The sequence below is a fragment of the Megascapheus bottae genome, chromosome 1, assembly GCF_031878675.1.
Source record: "Megascapheus bottae isolate mThoBot1 chromosome 1, mThoBot2.hap1, whole genome shotgun sequence".
NCBI lineage: Eukaryota > Metazoa > Chordata > Mammalia > Rodentia > Geomyidae > Megascapheus > Megascapheus bottae.
In genome coordinates, this window is record NC_143509.1 from 54,289,641 (window position 1) to 54,308,535 (window position 18,895).

An 18,895-nucleotide genomic window follows, 5' to 3' on the forward strand; every position below is an offset into this window, starting at 1 on the left:
GCCTCTGATAATGTGCTTATCTATAGTGGAGCAAAGTTCCCTTCTAAACTTGAATCCAGCAATATATAAAGTTGGTAAGAAGTGACTCTCCGTGGCCTTATGGATATATATGTATATGTATGTGTGTATGCATATGTATACACACACACACACACACACATATATGGTTCCTACTTTCTGATCACTTACATGAGGGTCAGGCAGTGACTTCAAGTGGTGCTGACCTTCAGCTTGGTTAATCTTTTTCTAAAAGCTATATAGAAATGAAGATTCACCCTGTTTTTTCTTTCTTTCACTACTGTATTATTTCAGGATCATAAAATAGACTAAAAAACTAAGAAAGACCTCAGCAATATCTTTTCAAGGCATTTTAGTTTGTAATAAAGTTCTGAGAACCTTGCAAAAATTTTGTTAGTTCATGTTCATTTTAACCTGGATAATGGATTTGTCTAGGGAAGTAGTTTGCATAATAGCCATTTGCATGAGATTTTAGAGCCCTACAAGTAAAGTTTTAAAGGTAAAGCTTAAATCGGGTGTGGTGGCTCACATTTGTAATCCTAGCTACTCAGGAGGCTGAGATCTGAGGATCACAGTTCAGATCTAGCCTGTGAGACTTTTTTTTTTTTTTTGCCAGTCCTAGGCTTGAGCTCAGGGCTTGAGTACTATCCTTGGACTTTCTCAAGGCTAGCCCTCTACCACTTGAGCTTCAGCACCACTTCTGGCTTTTTGCTATGTATGTGGTACCTCTGAGGAATCGAACCCAGGTCTTCGTGCATGCTAGGCAAGCACTCTACCACTAGGCCAAACTCCCGGCCCTCTCATTATATTTTTGTAGCAGTTGGAACTCATGCATCGAGCATGCCCTAGTACTATTAAATAAAATATTTTTGCATTCTCTTAATTACCACATAATTCAATATCAAGGTACAGGAAAACTCAAAACCCCTCTGATAGGGCCTTTGGGCTGAGTCTGGAAGAAATGAGTGTAACTTCAAGGAACAGGAAGAATGTTAGTGGCTTCAGTCTTTAGATTCTCATTGTGAAGAAAATAGAAGTCATAATTTTCTTATGTCACATTTTTTTCCCTCTGACTCTTGCTATTTTAATTTAATGTCCTTGGGTTGAAATAGAAATAACATCTATTTCTCGGGAAAACAAAACAAAAAACCTACTAGGCAATAAAGATCTGGAGCAGAGCCTTAAGTAAGTAGAGCAACTTCCTTCTATGTCACCTCTGAGGTCTTGAAATAGTAACCTGTTTTCCACATTGAATTGGGCTTGTCAGTAGTACCATGGGTCATTTTTATTGCATGGAATAGTGAGTAATAGCAGCTTTGGGTATGACATACTTAAGTGAAAAAGCTGTTTTGGTGTTAACCTACCTTTTTCTATTGTTTACTGACCTCTGGGTCAGTAAATCCCACATCACTTGAGACTTCAAAATAATTACTGTACTAAAACAATTACTGTGTTTAAACATTAAGTAGAATATACTGCTTTATTTAAAGAAAGTAGGAATAAGATGGTTAAGTTTGGTTGTATATTGTGTAGTATCAGGGCCAAGAGTTTGCTAGGCAAATACTCTATCACGAAGATTGAATTTGAAATGAGTTTGGGATTGGTCTAGCTAGATTCATTGTCTTTCGATCCTCTTACCTTTTCATGGTTCAAGACCTATATGGCTGTGCTTGAATAATCTTTGTTTTGCTTTTATTTATTTCAAAGTTTCAGCAACTTTACCTGTTTGCTTTTAGATGTGGCCATTTGTAGACAGGATTATTTTAAGAGTCACTCAAATTTGTTAAATATAAAACTTTCAGAGGCTGAGCTTGGTGGCTAACGCCTGTAATCCTAGCTACTCAGGAGGCTGAGATCTGAGGATCAAGGTTCAAAGCCAACTCCAGGCACAAGAGAACCAGAGACTCTTATCTCCAATTAACCTCTAGAAAAATGGGAAGTGGGGCTTGGCTCAAGGGTAGTGCGGTAGCCTTGAGCTGAAGAGCTCAGGGATAGTGCCCAGATGGAGTTCAAGCCCCATGACCCACCAAAACCAAAACAAAAAACACTTTTCAGGGTACTTTAGTGACATCTTAAATAATGGGAAATGGGATATCAGAACTGTTTCTCTAACTTCTGTTGTATCTGTTGCTTAGGTTCTTGTTACCAAACCTGTCCCTCATCCCCCAGAAAATACTGCGACATGTGATGCATAAAATGTTCAAATGAGTTCATCCTTATGCCAGTATTTGTTTTCAAATAGCTACTATGGGAAGTTAAAATAACAAGATTAGAAATAAAATCATTAAAAGATAAAAACAAGCAGAGGGGATGAAGAAATGGAGGGAGAGTAAACAAATGCAGCCATGGTATTCAATACACACTGTGGAAAACAAATTATACAACTTGTGGGCATGGACAGGAGGAGGAAACTCAGAGAAAATGAAAGAAGGGGTGCCATCCAAGAAGAGTTATATCATTGATTATCTGACTTTTGAAATGAAAACTTCTCTGTACAATTCTTTTTCAATAATAATAATAAATTTTAAAGAGAAAAACCCTCAGGAGTAACTTTTTGGGTTTCATTTAACTTGATTTCTTAATTTTTATGTTTGGGTTGAGTTAGAAATAATTTTTGTTGGGGGGATTTAGGAATGTGGCTTAGTGGTAGAGGCTCTGGGTTTGATTCTTTGGTACCACATACACAGAAAAGGACCAAAGTGGTGCTGTGACTCAAATGGTAGTGCTCTAACCCTAGGACTGGCAAAACAAAAACTAGACAGTTTGAGAGATGGCTGGTTCAGAAGAAGGCTAGATTTATAAGCATTTTTTTTCCCTAGAAAAAGATGATTAAAATTGGCTGAGGGTGGAGCCCTCTAGTTCTGGTTCTTAGTGATTGGGTCTGTGCAGTTCTAGTGCAGTGGTAGTGATAAACTTTGTACCAGAAGGGGCAAAAGATTGCACTTCTGACAAAACCTTCTGTTGCTTGGGATTGAAAAATAATATTGTTTGGTTCATAGGTTTTAGAAAGGAGACTTTTTGTAAAACTAATTTATAATGTGCTTTTCTTTTTATAACCTTTAACTTCAGTTTGTTTTATGATGCTATAGTTATGTAGAAAAAGTTTTAAAGTATGCAAAAATTGGCCATTTTATAAATCTGAGTATAATTTCAATTTCAGTCACCTAGGTGCATCCAAGTCAAGTTAACTAAAAATTTTTAGACTTTTCTGCTGGCTTTCTTTGAACATAATTGAAATTAAATTTTAAATTCTGGAACGAATTTTAGATGACCAGTTTTCAGCCTTGACCAAACTGATTAGCCTCTCAACTAATTGACTTTAGTTATCTATAAAAGTGCATAACCTACATTTTTGTTTTTTCCTTTATATCAGAGATCTCAGTTATTCATTAAATCAGAATTTGGATTCTTTGGGGCTGGAAGAGTTTGAGACATAGGTTTCAAATATGTTTGGTATCATCGAACTAGTTTAACTTCAGCATGCAGGGATTACAGGCCTATGTTATTAGACCTGGAGGCACCTCCCTCTCTTTTTCCCCTCCTCCTTAGCTCTTACCCTCGAGGCTGGCTCTATATCACTTTAGGCACAGCTCCACTTCTGACTTTTTTCTGGTTGATTGGAAATTTAAAAAAAAAATCCATCTTGGAACTGGCACTGTGACTAAAGTGGTAGAGCACTAGACTTGAGCTGAAAGTCTCAAAGACAGCGCCCAGGCACTGAGTTCAAGCCCCACAACTGACCAAAAAAAAAAAAAATGCGGACTTTCCTGCTCTTTCCTACTTGGACCATGATCTTCAGATGTAGCCTCCTGAGTAGCTAGGATTACAAATGTAAGCCAGCAGTCTCTGGCTGAGTTTTGACTTTTGCATTTGTGGATTTTTTTTAAGATGATAATCTAGTGGTACCTTTTCTTTGGCTATAGATTTGATTACTTAAATCTACTTAGCATGGATGACATTTTAACCTGTTTTCTTTACATTTTAATGTTCAAAGTTTCAAACCTTAAGGAAAATGGAACAGTTATGCTACTCATGTACCTTTTAACTAGATTCAACAACTGTTTACTTTAAAAAATACTTTAAGGGCCAGGAGTTTGGCCTAGTGGTTAAAGTGCTTGCCTAGCATGCATGAAGACCCGGGTTCGATTCCTCGGTACCACATACATAGAAAAAAGCCGGAAGTGGTGCTGAGGCTCAAGTGGTAGAGCTCTGGCCTTGAGAAAGTCCAAGGACAGTGCTCAGGCCCTGAGCTCAAGCCCAGGACTGGCAAAAAAAAAAAAAAAAAATACTTTAAAAACTGAACTATGGGGCTGGGAGTTTGGCCTAGTGATAGAGTGCTTGCCTAGCATGCACAAAGACCTGAGTTCGATTCCTCAGTACCACAAACATAGAAAAAGCAGACCTTGTGATGTGGCTCAAGTGGTAGTGCTCTAGCCTTGAGAGCCCAAGGACAGTGCTCAGGATCTGATTTCAAGCCCCAGGACTGTCCCCCCCTCCCCCCCAAAAAAAAAAAAAATGAGTTCCTAGTCAGGCTCCACACCTGCAATCCTAGCTACTCGGGAGACTTGAGATCCGGGTATTACAGTTAAAAGACAGCCTGGGCAGGAAAGTCTGTGAAACTTAATCTTCAGTTAACCACCAGAAAACTAGAAGTGTTACTGTGGCCCAAAGTGGTAGAGTGCTAGCCTTGAGCAAAAAAAAGCTTAGGGACAGCTCCCAGACCCTGAATTCAAGCCCCAGGACCAAAACAAAAGAAAAATTGAACTATTTAATAGTTATGGTACTTGATCCTTAAGTTCTTCATCATTAATCTTAAGAACAAAAACCATCTGATATTTATATAACAATATCTTGTATATAGTCCCTTTTGAGAATTTTTATGTTTCTTGCTGCTGCCCCATTACTGTCTCACTGCAGTTCAGGATCCAGTAATTATCATGGGGGAAAAAAAGTATTGTTAAAGTATAGTTGCCCATACTTGTAATTCCAGCACTCAGGAATTCAGAGTCTAGGGCCAGCCTGATGCCACATAGTGAATTCAAAGACAGCCTATATTGTGAGATCTAGTCTTAAGATACAAATAGCTGGGCACCAGAAACTCATACCTGTTATCGTAGCTAGTGATGAGGCTGAGATCTGGAGGATTGCAGGTCCAAGCCAGGCCAGATAAAAAGTTTGAGATACCCAGAAAGTGGGCGATGATGGTACATGCCTTTCAGCTCAGCTATAGGAATTTTACAAAGGAAGCCTAAAATGGGCAAATGAATTAGCTCAGCAGTTGAGTGTCTAGCAAGCATGAAGCCCTAAGTTTAAGTTGAAACCCTAGTGCCACCACGAAAGGGGAAAAAACCTGAATGTTTTTTAGAGTGATAATATATTTAACAGTAAATCTGATATATAATAATGTAGCCATGTCATTAAAAGCTCATGTAATTACCTACTACGATGTCATTTATTTCATTACTTTTTTTTTGCCAGTCCTGTGGATGGACACAGGGCCTGAGCCCTGTCCTTGGGCTTTCTCAAGGCTAGAGCTCTTCCACTTGAGCCACAGCACCATTTCTGGCTTTTTCTATGTATGTGGTATCGAGGAATCAAATCCAGGTCTTAGTGCATGCTAGGCAAGAGGCAAGCACTATACCACTAGGCTCCTGGCTCCTTTTTTTTTTTTTTCTCATTTTTTTATATATTTAGTTTAGTCGTGGGACTTGAACTCTGGGCCTGGGCGCTGTCCTTGAGCTCTTCAGCTCAAGGCTAGTGCTTTTACCACTGTGAGCACAACATCACTTCCAAGCTTATTATTCTTTTTCTAGTTTTAGGTTCTTCCTAATTGCAACTCAGAATGATGGATCAAGCCAGATCAGCATTTTCTAATTTGGTAAGATATTTTCAGTAATATTTCATATATACATGACTTTTACTGAGTAAGCATGAAATAATACCCCAGACTATCAACAGGCATTCTTTACATTTGAACTGGTATCATTGAGTAATAGATCCCATAAAGAAAAGTATAGTCACTGTTCAAAAAGAAATGTACTCATTACCTGACTTAGATAAATGTAACCCCTCTGTACATCACCTTTAAAATAAAAAATTTTTTTAAGTTAAAAAAAGAAGAGTATAGTCATGGTCTTTATTTTTATGTCTTGCTATGTATCCCTGTCTGGCCCTTGAATTCCCAGCCTCCAGTGTGCTAAATTTGTGGATACATGCCTCCATGCTTGGCTCATGGCTAAAACCATTTTATGTGGGTGTTCTTGTACTGGGACTTGAACTCAGGGGTTCCTTGGTAGGCAGGCACTGTACTGCATAGCCATACCTTCAGACTCTAGCCTGAAGGTCTCTTTAAATAAAAAGTTGAAAACTAGAAAATATATAGTAGGAGACATACAAAACAGAAATAATGGATAATAAAGCTGAATGAGCTGAGGTTTGAGCCATTGGTTCATGTCTACTACAACTACTAAAGAGACTGTGACCTAGACAAGCTCGGTTTAAAGCCAGCCCAGACTGACTCTCTCCAAAAATAACCAAAGGCCTGGCCTGAAATCATGGCTTAAGAGCACTAGGTGTGAGAAAGAACACCAAACAAGGGGATGAGGTGGAGTTCAAGTCCTTATACCTACATAAAAGCAGAAAAAAAAGAAAAAGAAAAAAGAGCCAGGCAACAGTGGCTCATGACCATTTCTAGCTACTTGGAAAGCTGAGTTCTGAAGCCAGCCAGAAGGAAAGCCCATGAGATTATCTCCTTTACCAGAAAAACTGGGAAGTTCGGCTGTAGCTCATATTGTAGAGCATTCGCTTTAAGCATAAATGCTCAGGACAGTGCCCAAGCCCTAAGTTCAAGCCCCAGGACTATCACCGAAAAGAAAAGAAAGTGCTAAAAAAACTAGTATGCTCATTAAAGCCCTCAACTGCCATTTTCAGAGCTGGAAACAGGGAAGAATGTTAATTTGAAAGGGTAACTAGTTTTACCTTAAATGTGTATCAAGTCATACTGGTGGTCCAATAATAAGTACAGTCCATAACCAAACCTCTTGTAAATGTCTGTAACTCCCTTTTGTGTCTTAATCTCAGTTTGGTGGAGAGCCGATGTCATATACTCGGTTTAGCCTGGCTCGGCAGGTAGATGGAGATAATAGTCATGTGGAGATGAAACTCGCTGTAGATGAAGAAGAAAGTGCTGACAATAACATGAGAACCAGTGTCACAAAACCTAAAAGGTTTAATGGAAGAATCTTCTGTGGGGCATTTGCTGTGATCATCTTTTTCTTGATTGGTAAGAATCATTTAAAAACTTAAAGATAAGTATTGGGAATCTGTTATGTCAGTTTAGGACATGTTTATTTTGTGCCTTTTTAGATATCACTGTGATAGGGATTAGGAATACAGTGATGATTTAAGATCCTATACCTTGGAAGTGGTGCTGTGGCTCAAGAGGTAGGGTGGTAGCCTTGAGCTGAAGAGCTCAGGGACAACGCCCAGGCCCAGAACCGGCAAAAAAAAAAAATTCTATACCCGCCATTTGTATATATAATACACTGAAAATTTTGAGAAATTCAGCCTGAGGTTTTTGGTAAAGACTTCTGATAAATAACTATTTTGAACAGGTAACCATGTAATTTATTGGACTAAAATCTATAAAAACAATAATTTGCAGTTTTACTTTCAAACTACTTAGAATTTAATTAAACCTATTTTTAGGCTTAACTGACAATAGTTCCTAGGGATAAATTAATTATTAATGAATTCTTAAGGCTCTAAACTTTTTATCCTTAGGATTCATGATTGGCTACCTTGGCTACTGTAAGCGTGTAGAACCAAAAGTTAATTGTGATACAATGGCAGAAGCAGCAGCAGATAATGGAGAAAAGGCATACCCTGAACAAGAGGCAGATGATACAATTCCTGAGCCACCTCGTTTGTATTGGGAAGACCTCAGAAACATGTTGTCAGGGAAACTGAGTACCATAGACTTCCTCAACACCATCAAGTAAGCTTAGACTCCTTCCCAAGTTTATCTTTTTAGCAGTGCTCAAAACTCTGTGACTCTAATGGATTACTCTTTCAAATTAATATTCTTCCCTGTTCCCAGCTCTGAAAATGGCAGCTTAGGACTTTAATGAGCTCACTAGTCTTTTCAGCACTTTCTTTTCTTTGGGGGCTTGAACTCAGGGCTTGGGCACTGTCCAAATTTCTGTTGTTTTGGATGAACTAAAACAAAGGTAATATAGTCTTGAAGATAGGATTTTCTGAGTGGCAGAGTCTTGAGTTTAACTGGAGAGGTGAACAATAAAGAATTGAAGTATTTCCCATTTGACTGCTATATTTCCTTCTAGAAATAGATTTCAGTAGTTACACTTAAGGGATAGATTTAAGTGGTGATGATCTGAAGGGGGAGGGTTTTAAAGTCCCCTCCTTCTATATAAAATGGCTGAATAGAAGAAAAGAAAAAAAGAATTGAAGTGATGCTGTTAGGGTTAAAAGTTAGAATTTTTCTGGAAATTCTTATTTTTTCATAAGTAGTTGACTGGTTCTTATTTCTTTTCTGTCAGAGTTTTGCTACTGTTCTTAAGGGTATCTAAGATGACTTATTTGACTAGATATTGCTAGTTTATGTGCAGTCTGTCAAGAAGTCTCCTTTGAATTTCTGCCTTTTTTTTTTTTTGCTGGTTCTGAGTGCTATTCCTGAGGTGTTCTTTTTCAAGGCTAGTGCTCTACCACTTGAGCCACAGTGCCATTTGCAGGGTTTGTTTTTTTTTGTTGTTTTTTTTTTAATTTGTTTTGTTTTGTTTCTTCTGAGTGGTTTATGGTTTATTGGCAATAAAAGAATCTCCTGGGGGTGGGGGTGGGAAGAGTCTCATAGACTTTTCCTGCCCAGGCTGGCTTTAAACAGCTGCCACCAACACCCACTTGTCCTGTTTGTGCTATTTCCTTAGACTCATCTATTCAAAGAGCTAGCGTTCTACAGTTTCAATAGTATTATAATTCTTTCAGGGTTTGGTTTTGTTTTTGTTTTGCTGGTCCTGACTGAGTCTTAGACTTAGGCCTGGACCCTATCCCTGAGCTTCTTTTTGCTCAAGGTAAGTGCTCTATCATTTGAGCCACAGTGCCACTTCTGGCTTTTTTGAGTAGTTTATTGGAGATAAGAGTCTCTCAAGAGTTTCTTGCCTGGTTTGGCTTCAAACCATGATTCTCAGATCTCTGCCTCTTGAGTAGCTAGGATTACAGGTGTGAGCCACTGGTGCCCCATGTCTTTGAGTTTTGAGTTTAGACATTTTGTTATTTTAACTTACTGAATACTTTTGTTATATATTCAGGAAACTATGGATAACTATGGATAAACTATGGCCATAGAAAGAACTAATATACTTGAGTATTTTAGAAAGAGCCATGGGGGTTAATAACTGAGTTTATGATTTTGAAACAAGTTACTTAATTCTTGGGTTAAATGTTTATCTGTGGTACTAGGAATTGAACTCAGGGTATTGAGCATGCTAAGAAAGCTTTACTTCTTGAGCCACACTCCTGAGTCCTAAAGGTTTATTTTAATAAATGTTATTTTATGTTAATAAACACTTTAACAATTTTTTTTCCTCCAGGCAGTTGAATCAAGATATATATGTGCCTCGTGAGGCTGGATCTCCTAAAGATGAAAGTCTTGGCTATTTTATTGAAAATAAATTCAGTGAATTTAAACTCAACAAAGTTTGGCGCGATGAACATTATATTAAGATTCAGGTCAAAGGCAGGTATGTTGAAAGATGATAAACTTTGCTATTTTTTTCAGTACTACTTTGGTGTATCAAATAGCAACAGACTGATAGCAAAGATTTTCAGAATAAAAAAAGGTTAAGATGTAAAGCTACATTTCAAGCCAAATAATGAAAATGCTAAGTATACTAAAGCTATATAATTTTTATTGTCCAGGGTGGCCTTAGTTTAATTTTAATTTAATCTTTTTAGCAGTGCTCAAAACTCTGTGACTCTAATGAGTGGTCCAGATGGTAAGATGGCATACCTGGTGGAGAATCCTGAGGGTTACGTGGCATATAGTAAGGCTACAACAGTTACTGTAAGTAAGACAAACAGTACATGAGACATCCCTGAAGTTGAACTCATTGTGTTTGCTGTTTTTAGGATTGTAGATACACAAGAATATTAACTTTTTGAGCTGGATGTCCATGATTCACACCTGGAATCCTATCTATTTGGAGACTAAGATTATAGTTCAGAGCTATTCCAGGCAGGAAAGTCTGCAAGACTCTTATCTCCAGTTCACTAGCAAAAAGCCAGAAGTGGAAGTGTGGCTTAAGTGGTAGAATGCCAACTCTGAACAAAAGAGCCAAAACAGTAGCACTGGGACCTAAATTCAATTCCGTTACTGGCACCAAAATAAATTTATAAAATAAGATAATTAATTTTTTTCCCCCAGCCCTGGACTTGAACTCAGGGCCTAGTGGGCACTATCCTTGGGCTTTCTCAAAGCGAACACTCTACCACTTAAGTCACATCTCCACTTCTGGCTTTTTCTATGTATGTGGTACTGAGGAATTGAACCCAGGGCTTTGTGTATGCCAGGCAAGCTACCACAAGGCCATGCTCCTGGCCCAAAATAATTAACTTTTTTTTTGTCCTTGTCGGTCGTCACCTCTCGTTTTCTGGTGGTTAATTGCAGATAAAAGTTTCACAGACTTTAGTGCCCAGGCTGGGTTTGAACTAGGATTCTCAGATCTCAGCCTCCTGAGTTGCTAAGATCACAGGCATGAGCCGTCATGCTCAATTAACTTAAAATTTAGATTATTCAGTATTATTCTCAACCTGCTAGTGCCTTAGTCAAAATAAGTTACAAGGTCCTAATGTTAGTCTACAAAGCCTTATTCTTACTGTTGTCCTCTAAATTCGTTTCGAATATTCAGACCACCATGGTGAAGCTCAAGCATGCCCTACCACTTTATAGAACTTGCCTTTCTAGTCTTTCTAAATTGTTTTCTTGATAAAATTGAGGTTTGTAAAAGTCTGTTCTCTAACATCTCATTGTTAAAGACTCTTTTTTTCTTTTTAAAAAGTAGCTTCCCTCTTATCCTTTACCCTATCCTGCTTTTTTTTCTTTTTTTGCCAGTCTTCTGGCTTGAACTCAGGGCCTGGGCACTGTCCCTGAGCTTTCTCCAGGCTGGCATTCTACCACTTGAGCCACAGCACCACTTCTGGCTTTTTTCCCCATGTATGTAGTACCAAGGAATTGAACCCAGGGCTTTGTGCATGCTAGGCAAGCACCACTCTACCACTAGGCCACAGTCCTGGCCTTTTTTCTTTTTTTCATAGTGCTTTTTGCACCAGATGCTGATTCATTTGTTTCCATCAGAATATAAGCTACGTGAAAGGTTGAGTTTATTGCATATTCAAACATGTCTCAGCGCCTTGGAGAGTACCTGACACATAGAGTTTGTTACGTGAAATATGTATGTATAGTTCCTCTTTACCTGGGACCATTCTTGAGCTGGAGGTGTAGCTCAGAAATAAAGTTCAAATAATAAATTTGATCTTGGCTGAGTAAGCAACTAGTCTCAACTTCATTCTTTTTTTTTTTGTTGGTTATGCACTTGTACTCAAGGCCTGGATGCTGCCCCTGAGCTCTTTTTAGCATAAGACTTGTCTGTTTCACTTTGAGCCACAGCACCACTTCTGATTTTCTGGTAGTTAATTGGAGATAAGAGTCTCATGGACTTTATTGCCTAGGCTGGATTTGAACTGCAATCCTTAGATCTCAGTCTCCTGAGTAGCTAGGATTACAGACATGAGCTACCTCCTGGCCTTTTGATTACTTACACCTCCCCCTCCTCCCAGATCTTGGGGCTTGAAATTGGCCAGGTACTTTCCCTGAGCTTCAAATCTAGCTCTCTACCTATTGAGAATCTCTTTAAATATAGACAAAATAATGCAGAAGTAGAAATAGCTAGATAGAATGAATTACTTTCAGGGTAAAAAGTATTTTATGGTGCCTCCCTCCTAGGAAAGCACCCACACTCTTGACTGTGTCACTGCCTTTTTATGTCTATTTGCCTGCTTACTAACTCAATAAAGCTCTGCAAAGTTTCCTTACCGCCCCTCCCCCCAAAAAAAGATATGTTTGTTCCAATGTCAGTGGCTCATGCCTGGAAACCTAGCTACTCAGGAGGCTGAGACTAAGGATTGCAGTTTGAAGCCAGCTGGGGCAGAAAAGTCTATGAAACAAACTATTCAGTGGTAGAGAACCATCCTTGAGCACAGACAGGCTCAGGGTCCTCTCCCAGGCCCTGAGTTCAGATACCAGGACTGGCAAAAATAAGGTTTTGTGAGGTATATTGTGTCTTACCCCTTAGCTTAGCTTAGGTCCTAAAGAGAGAAATATGGGTAGATTGGATTATTACAAAATAGTTTCTGAATTGCAGGTATTGATCTTTGGCTTATTCATTCATTATCTTTTCTCTTCCTTCTAAAACAATGTAAAATACCCTTTAGAGGCAGCATAGGATAAGAAATGTATTACAGGGGACCATTCCTGATGATTGTGATCAGTTATGGTGCTTCTTATTTATTTTTGAAAATTTCTGTATAAGATTCTATAGCTGCTTCTATACCGTAACTCTCATTAAGCCTGTGTCTTTCTCCCAGGGCAAACTTATACATGCTAATTTTGGCACTAAAAAAGACTTTGAGGATTTAAAATCCCCTGTGAATGGATCGTTAGTGATTGTTAGAGCAGGGAAGATCACCTTTGCAGAAAAAGTAAGTATACCTAATTAAATATATTGTTATCTCATTCTTTAGTTAAATATTTTTTGTTAATTTTCTTATATTTTGAAGAACCAGAAGAGTTAAATTCTCATACTGATAGTGTACTTTATTGAAATGTTCAGTAAAAATCAAAGAAATCCCAATTACAGGTTATAAGGATATGTAAAATCCTGGTTGTTGTCGTCACAGATTTCTAAAGAAGATCTTGAATCCCAGGCCATTCTGGGCTGAATAGTGAGCCCCTAACTTAAAAAATAAAATAAAAAAAAAAACAAGAAAGGAGCTACCTGGGTGTGGTTGGCTCTTTGCTGTAATCCCAGATATTTAAGAGGATGAAGAAGAGGATCTCAGATCTATAGAACTTAATCCATGCTGGTCCTGGTATAAACCATGAAGCCTCCTTTGAGAAGTAACTCAAGAAAAATGGGCTGGGGCATGGATCAGGTGATAGAGAACCTGCCTGTCAAAGAAAAAACTTAGTACAACTAAAAAAAGAGAGAAAGAAAATATAGTAATTTTTTTTTTGGGGGGGGGGGGATTGGCCAGTCCTAGGGCTTGAACTCAGGCCCTGTGCGCTGTCCTTGGGCTTTCTCAAGGCTAGAGCTCTACCACTTGACCCACAGCACCACTTCTGGCTTTTTCTATGTATATGTTACCGAGGAATCAAACCCTGGTCTTCCTGCATGCTTGGCAAGGGCTCTACCACTAAGCCAAACTCCTGGCCCCTAGTAATTTATTCATATATATATATTCATATCTATATATATATATGAATATATATTTATTCATGTATATGTGATGCTGTAGCTTAAGTGGCAGAGCTCTACCTTGAGCAAAAAGTGTCTAAGGACAGTGCCCAGGCCCTGCTTTGTCATAAATAAATTGAATGAGTTTGTTTGAAGATAAGGGATTTTTTTTTGTTTTCTTAGATGGATAAGCTGTTCGAAGTGTTTGGGAGTATTGGTCTAGTCCTTTGTTAACAAATTTTGCCCTTGAGCATGAAGTCCAGTATGTTTTCATTTTTCATGATCAGATTTTTCACTTCTAAGTTTCTGTGTTATTGTTGTTATTTTTTTAGGTTGCAAATGCTGAAAGTTTAAATGCAATTGGTGTCTTGATATACATGGACAAGACTAAGTATCCCATAGTTAAAGCAGATGTTCCATTCTTTGGACATGTGAGTTCTTATTTCTTTAGTCAATAAGTTTTAAATTCTCTAAATCATGTTTCCATCTTTATTTGAAGTAGAACTCAAGTCTTACTCTGTTGAAAGAATTATAGCAGGTGAAGGTGAATTTTTTTGATTTTTGAAACCTTATCACAAAAAATACCTTATCAGTAGTGCCTTAAATTGAGAATTGCTAACAATACTTGCTAAGTACTTCTCAGTACCTTAAATTGAGAATTTTATAAGACAGTATTTTAAAAGTCATGTATTAGTACCATTTAGAATTTGAGGCTTTGTGATGCTAAATAAAGTTTGAATAGGAATCTTCTGAGGACCTTCTTGGTGCTGGATAGAACTAATAATTATTTTGTTTACTAGGCTCATCTGGGAACAGGTGACCCTTATACACCTGGATTCCCTTCTTTCAATCATACTCAATTTCCACCATCTCAATCATCAGGATTGCCGAATATACCTGTCCAAACCATTTCCAGACAGGGTGCAGAAATGCTGTTTGGGTGAGTTCTTATTTAGGGGAAGAGCAAATACAATAAAATGCTTAAACTAATAAACTCTTACAGGCTGGGCATCAGTGGGTCATGCCTGTAATCCTGGCTGCTCAGGAGGCTGAGATCTGAGGATCAAAGTTCAAAGCGAGCTTGAGCAGGAAGTTTGTGAGACTCTTACCTCCAGTTAACAACCAGAAAACCAGAAGGAAAGTGGCTCTGTGGCTCAAAGTGGTAAAGCACTAGCGTTGAGCAAAAAATGCTCAGGGACAGCATCCAGACCCTGAGTTCAAGCCTCATCACTAACCCAAAATAAAAACAATTGACTATAATTTTCTACATATTTAACTATTACCTCAGTATAGATGAGTGAAATTGTTCTTCTGTACAGATCTTGATAATAGATATTTATTTATAAACACAAGAATTCTTGCCCAATTTCCTCAAGTGAATTCCTTATGTAGTATCTTGGTATAGCTCCTACTTCAGTATCTCTTTTCTTATAAAAGCACTGTTTTGCTTGCAACAATCCATTTAATTACTGGATTTATATTGATATAAAATTCTGGATTACTTTAGTTTTAGCAGCACAGAATGATATGTTTCCTTTGTGTATAGCTGAGTATGTTTAGTTCCTTATGGCAATTACCAGATATTTTATCATAATTCTTTGGTTTCCCCTCTTTAGTAGCAATTAGAGGCTTATATTTGTAATATTAACCACTCACAAGGCTGAGATCTGAGTATCTTGGTTTGAAGCTAGCCAGGGCAGACAAATCTTTGAGATTAACTAGCAAGTGATGCAGCCATGGACCCTGAGTTTACTTCAGTGCTATCATTTAAAAGAAAAGAAAGAAGTAGCTAATTTACCACCCAGCACAGAATACACAACCTGAAGTCCTACTTGTAACTGGGGAGTCTGAAGTAGAAGGATCACTAAGCCCATGGGTAACAGTGATGCCTGTGTTTTTTGTTTTTTTGTTGTTTTGGTTTTTTTCTTGCCAGAACTGGGGCTTGGACTCAGGGGACTGGACACTGTCCTTGGACTTTCTTAAGGCTAGTGCTCTACTATGTGAGCCATTTCTGGCTTTTTCTGTGTATGTGGTACCAAGGAATCAAACCCAGATGCATGTTAGGCAAGCACTCTACCACTAAGCCAACTCTCTGCCCTTAATGCTTGGAGGTGTGTGTGTGTGTGTTCTGACGTCTGTTTGTGTTTTGTTTTTCCATTCACTCACAGTAAGCACTGTATCTACTTGGGTTTTTGTTTTGTTTTGTTTTGTTCTTTTGCTGGTTAATTGGAGATGAAAGAATTTGTTTTCCCAGGCTAGCTTTACCCCTTAATTCTCAGGCTCAGTCCCCTGAGTACCTAGGATTATAGACATAAGCCATGGGAACCCTGTAGCCTCACCTTTAAAAGAAAGAAAAAGAAAACCAATCTGATTATAATACCTATCATTAATGTTTATCTTGATATTTTATACTTGGTATTATTATAAGATGAATAAGGCTTTATTCAAGGATTTGTTTACTTCGTAATATAGAACAAGTCATTTTAACCCCTCTGAACCTTCTTCAATTTAATTAGGTAGCTATAATAAATTTTGTTTAATATCCTGGTTCATCAATGAATAAATTTATAGAGTAGTGTGACAATTAATGATTCTTCTTAAGAGGCATTTGTTAGGTGATTCTTACTAACTCAATCCACCCATCATGGTTGGAATAAGTCTTTCCAAATCAGTCTCTTTTTAAGTTAGTCCCATATTATGAAATAAGAATGTTTTCAGGCTGGGAGTTTGGCCTAGTGGTAGAGTGCTTGCCTAGCATGCAGGAAGACCCGGGTTCAATTCCTCGGTGCCACATACATAGAAAAAAGCCAGAAGTGGTGCTGAGGCTCAAGTGGTAGAGCTCTAGCCTGAGAAAGTCCAAGGACAGTGCTCAGGCCCTGAGCTCAAGTCCAGGACTGGCCAAAAAAAAAAAAAAAAAAAAAAAAACAATAATGTTTTCAGTTATTTTCTGGATAATATATGGGAATTAGTAATTTTTTTTACAATAGATAAGATTGTGCATTACCCTTATTAGCAGAGAAGGTTGGGAAACCCAAAATATATTAATAGACTTTTACATGAGAACATTCGAAGTTCATCCTGGCATGTATCTCAAATGTCAGCTATAGTTTTGTCTCTGGCAGAAAGAAATCACATGAGTTTTTTTTGTTTTTTTGTGTTTTTGGAAGGGACTGGGTAGTATCCCTGAGCTTTTTCTCAATGCTAGTTATGGTTCTCATTTGAGCCACAGCTCCACTTCCAGCTTCTTCTGGTGGTTAATTGGACTTGCAAAGCTAGCCTGGTGTGAACCATTGGTACCTGGCACTATTTTTTTTTTTTTTTTTGCCAGTCCTGGGGCTTGAACTCAGGACCTGTGCACTGCCCTTGAGCACTTTTTGCTCAAGGCTAGCACTCTTGTCACTTGAGCCACAGCGCCACTTCCTGCTTTTTCTGTGTATGTGGTTCCTAGGGATCAAACCCAGGGCTTCATGCATTCTAGGTAACACGCTACCACTAGGCCATGCTCCTGGCCCAAGATATTTTTTTTAGTGTTAAACTAGGAAGTAACTCATGGTTACAGCCTAAACATTAGAGTGAAACAAAAATGATTGGCAATTTCTGTCCTCTCTGGTTTTGATCTTATAAACCTGAGGAAAGTAACAACTAACTAAATACTGTTTTCTGCTTCTAGAAATATGGTAGGTGAATGCCCTGTTAGCTGGAGAACAGACTCTTCATGTAGAATGCAGTCTGCAGAAAATCACTATGTGATGCTCACTGTGAACAACATGCTAAAAGAGATCAAAATTCGTAACATTTTTGGTGTTATTAAAGGCTTTGAAGAACCAGGTAAGGAATTTTGATATGTGTCATTCTTCATTCCTTTTCTTTTCTAATTCTGTTTTCTTAAAGGTATTGTCAGAGATGCCAAGAATGAGTTGGTTTTCTGAAGTGCTTGTCTTGTGTTCCTAAACCAAACTGTTGGTTAGGTATACCAGCTTTATTGAGAGAAAAGCTGTCCTTGGGAAATTAACATGTTAAAACTGATGATTATAACAAGAAAAATCTTTTATTATTGACTAAACCATAGGTGGTGAGCATAGGAGACAGAAAACATTTTTACTTGTTGCAACTGTTTGATCTCAAGGAGTCATGGTTATTCTAATCTCTAGTATCATAAAGCAGATCTCTTCATACTCTCCTACTTATGTTGTTTATTCTAGAGTTCAATATTGGATACTAAGGTTTTAAAGGTTGTATACATTATCGTTTTCCTTTTTTCCTTCAAAGATCGCTACGTTGTGGTAGGAGCCCAGAGGGATGCCTGGGGTCCTGGAGTTGCAAAGTCTAGTGTGGGAACAGCTCTGTTGTTGGAATTGGCCAGAACATTCTCAGATATGGTCTTAAATGGTGAGTATAAATTTAAGGCCTTTGAAAATCTCCATGCTACATTTAATTGTATTTCTTTGCTTACTTTTATACTAAGTCACCAAATCTAAATGGTCCTTAAGTAATCTTGCTGAAAGTATTGGCATATTTCTTCCTGTGTATACATATGTTTTTTGGTTTTTGTTTTTTGCCTGCCCTGGGGTTTGAACTCAGAGCCTAAGTACTGGCCTTGAGCTTCTTTTGTTCAAGGCTAGCATTCTACCACTGGAGCCACAGTGTCACTTCTGGCTTTTTTGTTTATGTGGTACTGAGGAATTGAACACAGTGCTTCATGCATGCTAGGTAAGCACTCTACCACAAAGCCACATTCCAGCCTAAGTATTGGCATATTTCTACAGTAATGTGATAAAGCCAAAGGCCGACAACTATTTTAATTTTGTTCTTCCTATTTTCAAGAAGTCTTTCTCTCTACTAGTTATTGCTCCTAACAACCTCTCCCCATATTTTTAAAGTGCATTTTTTTTTTAACCAGTCCTGGGGCAGGAACTCAGGGTCTGAGCACTGTCTTTGGGCTTTTGATTCGCAGAACCACTTCTAGCTTTTCCTGTGTATGTGGTACCGAGGAATTGAACCTTTGTATTCTTTTTTTTTTTTTTTTTTTTGCCATTCCTGGGCCATGAACTCAGGGCCTGAGCACGGTCCTTGGACTTTCTCAAGGCTAGAGCTCTACCACTTGAGCCTCAGCACCACTTCTGGCTTTTTTCTGTGTATGTGATACCAAGGAATTGAGTGCTAGGCAAGCACTCTACCACTAGGCTAAACTCCAGGCCCTGAACCCTTGTATTCTTGCATATTAGGCAAGCACTCTTACCATTAGGCTATAACCTCCAGGCACCATAGTGCTATTCTTTTGTGGTACAAATTTTAGTGCTGAAGTTTTATAGAAAGTACAGGAGTACAGAAAAATCAACATGTAGGGGAAT

General features: G+C 38.2%; 1 protein-coding gene and 1 non-coding gene across 4 annotated transcripts in view; both read left to right on the plus strand.

Annotated features, from left to right (window-relative positions):
• The window catches only part of Tfrc (transferrin receptor), a 32,316-nt gene that overhangs the window by 1,182 nt on the left and 12,239 nt on the right, over window positions 1-18,895 (plus strand). Inside the window, exons 2-11 of one of the 3 annotated variants that reach the window (XM_090344519.1) lie at window positions 5,832-5,896; window positions 7,099-7,300; window positions 7,801-8,014; window positions 9,624-9,773; window positions 9,988-10,096; window positions 12,676-12,789; window positions 13,877-13,975; window positions 14,345-14,484; window positions 17,215-17,372; window positions 17,814-17,933. In XM_090344519.1, the coding sequence (XP_090200645.1) occupies window positions 5,861-5,896; window positions 7,099-7,300; window positions 7,801-8,014; window positions 9,624-9,773; window positions 9,988-10,096; window positions 12,676-12,789; window positions 13,877-13,975; window positions 14,345-14,484; window positions 17,215-17,372; window positions 17,814-17,933 (1,342 nt within the window). In that variant the 5' untranslated portion in view covers window positions 5,832-5,860. The remainder of the gene's footprint in view (window positions 1-5,831; window positions 5,897-7,098; window positions 7,301-7,800; window positions 8,015-9,623; window positions 9,774-9,987; window positions 10,097-12,675; window positions 12,790-13,876; window positions 13,976-14,344; window positions 14,485-17,214; window positions 17,373-17,813; window positions 17,934-18,895) is intronic. The other 2 variants (XM_090344539.1, XM_090344529.1) reach the window with 2 other exon arrangements.
• On the plus strand, window positions 8,330-8,469 carry LOC150069196 (small nucleolar RNA SNORA29). The gene has a single exon (XR_016538582.1). It is a non-coding gene; the product is annotated as a small nucleolar RNA SNORA29 (small nucleolar RNA).